Genomic DNA, 7,291 nt, shown 5'->3' with positions numbered 1-7,291 from the left:
CTTTGTCTGTGGAATTTTGTCCTGATGTTTTTCTAGTAAATCCTTGACTGTCTCACTCTGTTGTATTGGTTCTCAAAAGGTTTTTTTCCCCAGAGAATAAAATGTGTGGGAGCAAATGAAAGGGCTGCAGTGGAGGACTGTGCTCTTCTGAACAGCTGGCAGACAGAGCATGAGAAGCATGGGCTCTTTGTACTGTACCTACTCTAGTTTATTAAAAATCGCACAGAATTGTTGCGATGCTCTACTTGTCCTGTACTGGATAAAAATGATGTAAGTGGGCAGGCCTCTGCTCCTGTTGGTCAGTTATCAGTTTTTAGTGTATGTTGTCTTTTTATCCCAGTAAGCAGGTTTGGTAGATGTTGGGCTGCTTCTGGGCACTTTGTTCTAAAAAATAATACTTTTAGACTGACAGGTCTGACTCGGGTTCTCAAAGCTGGTCTTCTTTCTAACTTGAACTTCATCTGAACTTTTAATTGCATCAAAGTTGTTACTGGCTGTCTAGTCTTTGACTTACGTTCTCTATAATAGTGGAAGCTATTGTGTAATCCCCAATCATGATCTTCTCGGTCACTGTAAAGTGTTAAGAGAACAAGTCATCTGCATGTATTGGGGAAAATTCCCTGTCTCTCAGGATGTTGCATACTGGAAAAAGGACAAAGCACAGGAAAGCAAGCCATTGGAAATAAATTCATTAAAAAAAATGCAGAACTGCACTTAATTGTAAGAATAAGGGATCCTCTGAAGAGGCTGAGATGTTTCTTCTAGTGACTATTGCATAAGTAGGAACAAAACAAAAGGGGGAAAATACCACCTCTAAGTGGTTCAGTCTACCACTATGATAAAATGAACCTTTGAAGACAAAAGGATACAAACAGAATTCCTGTCAAGTACAACTTTGCGTACTCGCAGCCCCCATCTGTTGTCTGAAGCTAATTAAAGGTAGGTGAGCAGTCTCTGTGCAGAAAGTTGAGCTTCAGACTGAAAACAAGCAGAAAGGCAGGAATTAAAAGGCTAGAGGGACCAGCAGCACTTACTACAGTTTCTTGCTCAAAGAGTCACACATCAGTGAAACTTGCTGCATGCGTGGAACTCCTGGGGGGGTTTCAGGTGCTTCAGGGTGGCTACAGAAACCTAATTCTTTTAAAAACAAAATAAACCTATCAGGAAGCATTCAGCACTCTTGAAGTGTAGAGTGTCAAACATGGGGTTGAAATCCAATAATTGTTCCAGTGTTGGCATTTCAGGCAGCTGTGTCAGAAGGCAGTGCAACTTTCATACCACCTTTCCCATGAATAAGAGACAGACAAAATTTTTATTCATGTTAATTTGAATAAATGAAAACATCTACATTAGGAATGTTTCCATAATGTTGGACTAAAATTTAGGTAATTCAATATTGCTGATTTTCACATCATTCTTCCAGGGCTTTGACCTGTAGTGAAAGAGGAGAGAAAATTAACATGAGAGGAAATAAAAGTAAAATAATAAAAAGGTCTACTTCTGTATGGTGGTTGAAACACCATAATTATGTCAGGCTGCCCTTAGTAGAGCTGGCCTATACTGTTGCTGTTGGAAGGGAACAACATGAAAATGGGTTCTCGCATAGGCTTAAACTAGATTAAGGGTTTGTTTTCATTTCATAAATTAAGTGGAATAAAAATCATGACCAGGAGTTCAAGCTGGGCAGTCTGCTTGGGAATACTGCAGGCATTCACTGGCAGCTTTCTCTGCAGTATTTCATTCTGAGTGTAGTAAGAGAATCTTTGTGAAATGTTTCAAATTTGAGAAAACATAAGAAATGCTTGAGCCTGGGCAGGTGCTGCTTCATCGGTGAGCTTTGATTCTTGGCCTCTGCTAGGAGGTGTGGTGAACTTGTGATCAGTTCCAGGGAAGGGAAGCTTCTAGGTGTCATGAGGAAGAATAATATTGGTTCTGGTGATGGTAATCACTTGGGAAACATGATACAAACTTAAAAAGTTGTCATATAATGCTGCAAAGAATTCTGTCTTGAGGAGGCTGAACAAGACTGTTTAAAGTGATATGAGACTTAACCTAGAAGTGTTAGTGTTTTGTGACCCCGATCAGTGCTGATTTTTGATGTGTTAGAGACGGATGGGATTTTGAGTCCAGGAGGTATTTTGGGGAAGAATGTTAAAAGAAGCATTTGGTTCAGGTGCTTGGGTAGTGGGGTGTGGCTAATAATAATTGATAAATCAGTGGGAGTTATCAATCCATTCACACAAAGGCTTTGCTGAAATGGAAGTAGATCTGACTGCGGCAATGGCAACTAGGAAAGCAGTCCCCATAGCTATCTGGAATAGTCAGCTGGGAGGTGAATACCATGTTAATTTCTCTCTCTACCTGGAACTTTTAATGGAAGATGACACTGATCAGAATTTCCAGAGCTTAGACTTGGCAGGAAAAACCAGATTGGTGTATATCTGGTGTACAGGGATGGTCCAACAGCTGTATTCTGGTGCAGGGCTGTGGTGGGCTGATTTGGGACAGGGAGGTGTCAGACTAGGTGAGTAATTCTCTTTCATTTCAAAGCAGAGTGAGAGAGGTTTGTCTATACTGCCTGAATTGATGAGCTACAAGTTGTAAGCTGCTAAGATGGAAGACATTAGATTTGCTGTTCTTCCTAGAGTACAACTGTTTGTTACTCTGGAGGTAAAATTCTATATTGAAAGGGTAAGAAGATATTTAAACAGGAAAAAAGCTGTGCTTGAAGTAATCGGGGCAGTCCTAGAACAGATAGAGCAGTCAGAGGTTCACATCTCTCTGAAGTTCTTGGGAGAACTGACTGATGTGGTCTTTTTTTTTTTTTTTTGCCTCCAGAGGAGCGGAAATGAGATACAGCTGGGCTTTCTTTACTGACTTGTTAGATAACATAGTGAGCTTACAGATGTTAAAATGGAAAGAAGATAATGATGTCAGTATTACAGATATGAGACAAATGGGAACTCTAAGCTGAGTAGAGAAGAAACATGCATAGGATTCCTGTTTATGAACTGTCACCATTGGTTATATTGTAGAGCACCTGAGTTGATGTGGGTTAGATGAAACACCGGCCCAATGCTTAACATGTTGGTTGGTGGTTTGATGAGAAATTCCCCAGTAAGGCTGTCTTGGTGGCAGGGAAGGTGTGTCTACTGTCCATGTATGGACACAGATTCCTTTAGGGCACAGAGATGTTCTGTAGGAAATGTGTGCGGAGGGTGATGTGTGCTGGAACATGTCATGTTGTGTCTGTCTGTAAGGCTGCTGTTCCTTATTAGGCTTGCTGTCAGTGTCAAGGGTCAGCAATAAGATGCGGTTTTAGGAAGAGTGTTAAACTGAGGCTGATTTACTAGGGCTTAACTGAAAGAAATCTAGAATAAATCTAGCTGCCTGCTGCCAGAAGGCTCAATCTACTGCTTGTGGAGACAATTAAACGAAGGATTTGGGACAGGACTGGTGAGGTTCTGCTGTGAGTATCTCCACTGAGAACAGCCACAGTAACGTGTAAATCTCTTGCAGTGAATCTTCAGTTAATGATGTCACTTGGTGCTTCCTTTTTCCTCTCAGATCAAGTGCGTGAAGTGTGTGTGACAGCTTTGCTGGCGGTAGCATGAGGTTTGTTGACGATGTAGATTAGAAGCTAAGAGAAGGTACAACATCTGCCATTTAATTCCCAGCTGGCAGCACTGCATGCAATACTTACATTAGTTTGAAAGCTTTCGGGGTAGCGTAATCCGGAACCGTGGCTTGGGACTTGTAGAAACTGCCCGGACTGCTGCTGCCATCCCACCCTGGGGGTATCCTTGGGGGCGGCGCTCATAAATGTCACTTCTTAACACAGGTGAGATATTATACTAAGGATCAAACCATCTCTGTATGTTTATATAACTGTAAGAATATGAGTGGAGGCTGGAAGGAACTCTGGAAGTAAGGCTGTGAGACAATTTGGATCTGAACTGATGGCCTCAACTCAAAGATGAAAGGCCAAGTAAAATAATGGGCAAGGATGCTTGTTTTGGGGGCTGGTCTTCACACATGCGACTGAAGTCTGGGTGCATGGGAATGGAGCAGAAACCCTTTTTGCTGCTATACCAACAGATTTGCAGGGCAGTTGGACTAGATGACCTTTAAGGGTCCCTTCCAAGTCAAACGATTCTACGATTCAAAACCATGACAAAGGATTTCCATCAGTGGAAAGTGGAAACAAACATGAGTATTAACCATGTCCTTCTGGCCTTACCCTTCCTCATTTCCCTGTTTTTCTAAAATTTGTTATTTTATCTAAATTGCTTTTGGGGTTAGAATCTTCAATTCTTCATTTGTACTTTGGAAAATATCCATCTGGTGTTTCCAAAGAGGACACTGAAGCTTAAGGAAATGATGCTTAAGGCTCCTGCCAGGTGCCCAGTCCTCAGTGTGTTGGTGCTAGAAGGTATGTATGGAGGGGGAGAAGTAAGACAGCAAAGGATATTTGCTCTCACAGGCAGCAGAAGAGTCTCTGTTTCCGTTAATATTTCAATATCATGGGAAATATCTTCAAGGCCATTAGTACTTTCCCCTCCAGTGGACATGGCAAACATTTCTATCTCCAGTTCAACCTGCAGTCCTGCTGCCACCTGGGAGAGAGAGGATTGCTCACAGACAAGGTGCATGTTCTGTATGCAGACCCTCCACCAGCGCTTCCACTTGGTCCTTGTTCTGCATTGTCTGATGAAATCAGAGACTGAGTGCCCAGCACAAATGATTGTGCTGGGCAGTAGCTGAGTATTTGTATCATGAGAAAGGTCTGTATAAAGCAGTGGCTCTTCACAGTGCAGTTTGAAAGAAAGCTGCCAGGTGTTTTTTTTTTTCCCCTTAAATTTCTTTTCAGTCTCTACAGGCAAAAGGGAAATTGGGACAACTGAGAGAAAATAAAAAAGAACATAAGTGAAAGGGGGATAGGTGACAAAGGAATGGATAGGTGGAAAAGAGTGTTTAAGTGTGTGGTTGTGGCTGGGGCTCTGGACTAGGAGGTGTAACTTGTATTTTGGCACTGATTCCTTGCACAAGTCATTGCTTTTTTTTTAGGCAGCATCACTTCAAATAACTTTAGAAGTTATTTATAACTATGTGGTCTATTCCCAGACAGCTGTTATGAGAGCATCTCTAGATAGCCTGAGAATCATGTGAACGTAGCATAAAACAGAAGACCTTCTGTACTACTTACAGGCCCAGGTGTGTACATCACCCTCAGTCCTGTGTATGGAGGCGGCTGCTTCACCCGAAACCTGTCAAAGGGAAGAGAGACAGTTTGTTAGAAACTTTCAGGCAAGGAGAATGCAGGGCTAGGAAGCTGCCCATCTGCTTTTCCTGTGCTGGTGTAAATGACAGCAGAATTCTTTAGCTCATCCTTCCCATCACAATGTACAGCTTTGGCTACAGCAGTATTCCTGGGTTTTTTAGCCAAGGCTCAGGTTCCTATCAAAAATAAAAGCAGCACTTTAATGGGCCGAACTAAGTCTCCAAATTGCTCATTACACTGCCTTGTCCTTGCAACAGAAATGAAACATCTGCAGTCCAAGCCTGCATACACAAAGGAAGCTGGACTATAAGTTACACCTTTTTGGCAACCACCTGTGTTGCACACCCAAAAGTCCTTAATGACCTTTCTTTGAAGTGATTTGATATGATTCTATTGCAGAAGTATGATCCTTGTGGAAGTTGTGTAAATGAGCTGCTTCAATTTCATGGTACCCAGTAAGGTAGTAGTTAGTTACATTTATTTCTCACTGGTTGTTTCATATTTGTGCAGACCTTTTGCCATGTGCATGGAAATTCCTTTGTCCCAGATCATTGCGATGGGACATTCCTCCCTGCACCTCCACTTACTAGTATGCAAAAAAAAGTGACCTTTTAAGTTCTTTAAAGGTGATTAGAGCAGATAAGACCTTTTTTAATTCTGTAAGAATTCCTGCAGTTCCTCTGGAGTGCTGGTTATGAGAAGCTAGACTTGATCTTTGCACATTCAGGCAGGGGTGGGGACAGTTTGGCACATAGTTAATTACTGACCCTGCTCTGGAGAAGTTTTGGCTTCAGCATGTAGCATTGCCCACCTTTGCCCTATATCTCTGCCATCAGCATGTTCTGCTGTCATGCAGCAGCTAGTCACTTGCTTCTAAAAGCTACTAAAAGACTTGAACAGAATGAGGGTGGTATTTTCTGTGACTGTCTATATATAGTGCTCTGGTTTGAATCTAAAGAATGTAACGTGCACAGTAGGAGCTCAAGGATGTTGATATATGACCTACTGATTTATCATTTCCATGTACCATGATGCTGAAATGTGCATTAAGGAAGAAAAGTCTGAGACCACATTAGCTAGGCTGATTTTAAATAAAGTCTTGTCCATCCTGATGGAAGAAGTTGTCCAAGAGCCTCTCAAGTTGGTCTTGAACAGACTTCTGAAGTTCCTTGTTGCCTGTGTGCTCACAGGAGACCATGATGATTCCATCTGGGCACATCTCCTGTAAGTCCCTGTTGTGATGATAATTCACTACCCCAGGAAGAAGAACAAGTATTACATTTAAATCTTTATGTTTGTCTTATCCTTGCATCATGGTACTATAGTAGCAGGACACTTCAATTGCTAAGGTAGCATCACTGTGACAGCACTCTTGACCCCCTTTTTCCAGGAGGACAAACAGGCTCAGAAGGAGAATTCTAGCACAGAAGAAAAAGCAGTCATAAGCATTTTCTTACTATATGTCCTCTAAACTGCAGCTGGATAAATCTGGCAACTTCCTGTGCTTTGTCAGGCAGTGCAAGAGACAATCTGCAGCCTTAGAAATGGACTTATCCTCACCCCCCTGGAACACAACGCTCTGCTATCTTGTCTCACTCACTGATAGGAGTGACACCAAGTGAGGGAAACATGCTCAAATGAAAGTTTTATTTCATCCTTATCTTCTCTTTGTTTCTGGAGTCATCACTGAAGCTGTTTCTAAACACAGCTCAGGACATGTGCCTGCCATGTGCCTGTGCTCAGCCCATTTAGGTTGTCAGAGCTGCAGCATCCAGGAGCACTTCCAAAAGCCAAACTTCATTAATACTGGTTACCATGAAAGAGTTTGGTTCCTGAACCAGAGAACTTCAGTAAGAACCAGTACATCATCTGCTACAGGCTAGGACTACACATACAGAACCTGCCATTCCTTACTGATTTGCATCTTCCTAATAACACTAATATGCAAATAATGCCGCAGTATTTAATATAATCTTCTTTCAACCCAGTCAGTCATTATCACATGATTCC

At 42.0% G+C, this 7,291-nt stretch overlaps 1 protein-coding gene across 7 annotated transcripts in view; it reads right to left on the bottom strand.

The window, feature by feature from the left end:
• SPAG17 (sperm associated antigen 17) overlaps positions 1,294-7,291 on the bottom strand; it is a 98,347-nt gene continuing 92,349 nt past the window's right edge. For all 7 annotated transcript variants that reach the window (XM_021396965.1, XM_021396998.1, XM_021396976.1 and 4 more), the window contains 4 exons: positions 5,207-5,267; positions 4,472-4,616; positions 3,704-3,841; positions 1,294-1,432 (listed from right to left, as the gene is read on the bottom strand). In XM_021396965.1, the coding sequence (XP_021252640.1) occupies positions 3,705-3,841; positions 4,472-4,616; positions 5,207-5,267 (343 nt within the window). In that variant the 3' untranslated portion in view covers positions 1,294-1,432; position 3,704. The remainder of the gene's footprint in view (positions 1,433-3,703; positions 3,842-4,471; positions 4,617-5,206; positions 5,268-7,291) is intronic.

This window comes from Numida meleagris, chromosome 1 (assembly GCF_002078875.1).
Source record: "Numida meleagris isolate 19003 breed g44 Domestic line chromosome 1, NumMel1.0, whole genome shotgun sequence".
Taxonomy (NCBI): domain Eukaryota; kingdom Metazoa; phylum Chordata; class Aves; order Galliformes; family Numididae; genus Numida; species Numida meleagris.
The sequence above is the reverse complement of the archived record's forward strand: the minus strand, read 5'-3'. Positions and strand labels throughout refer to the sequence as shown.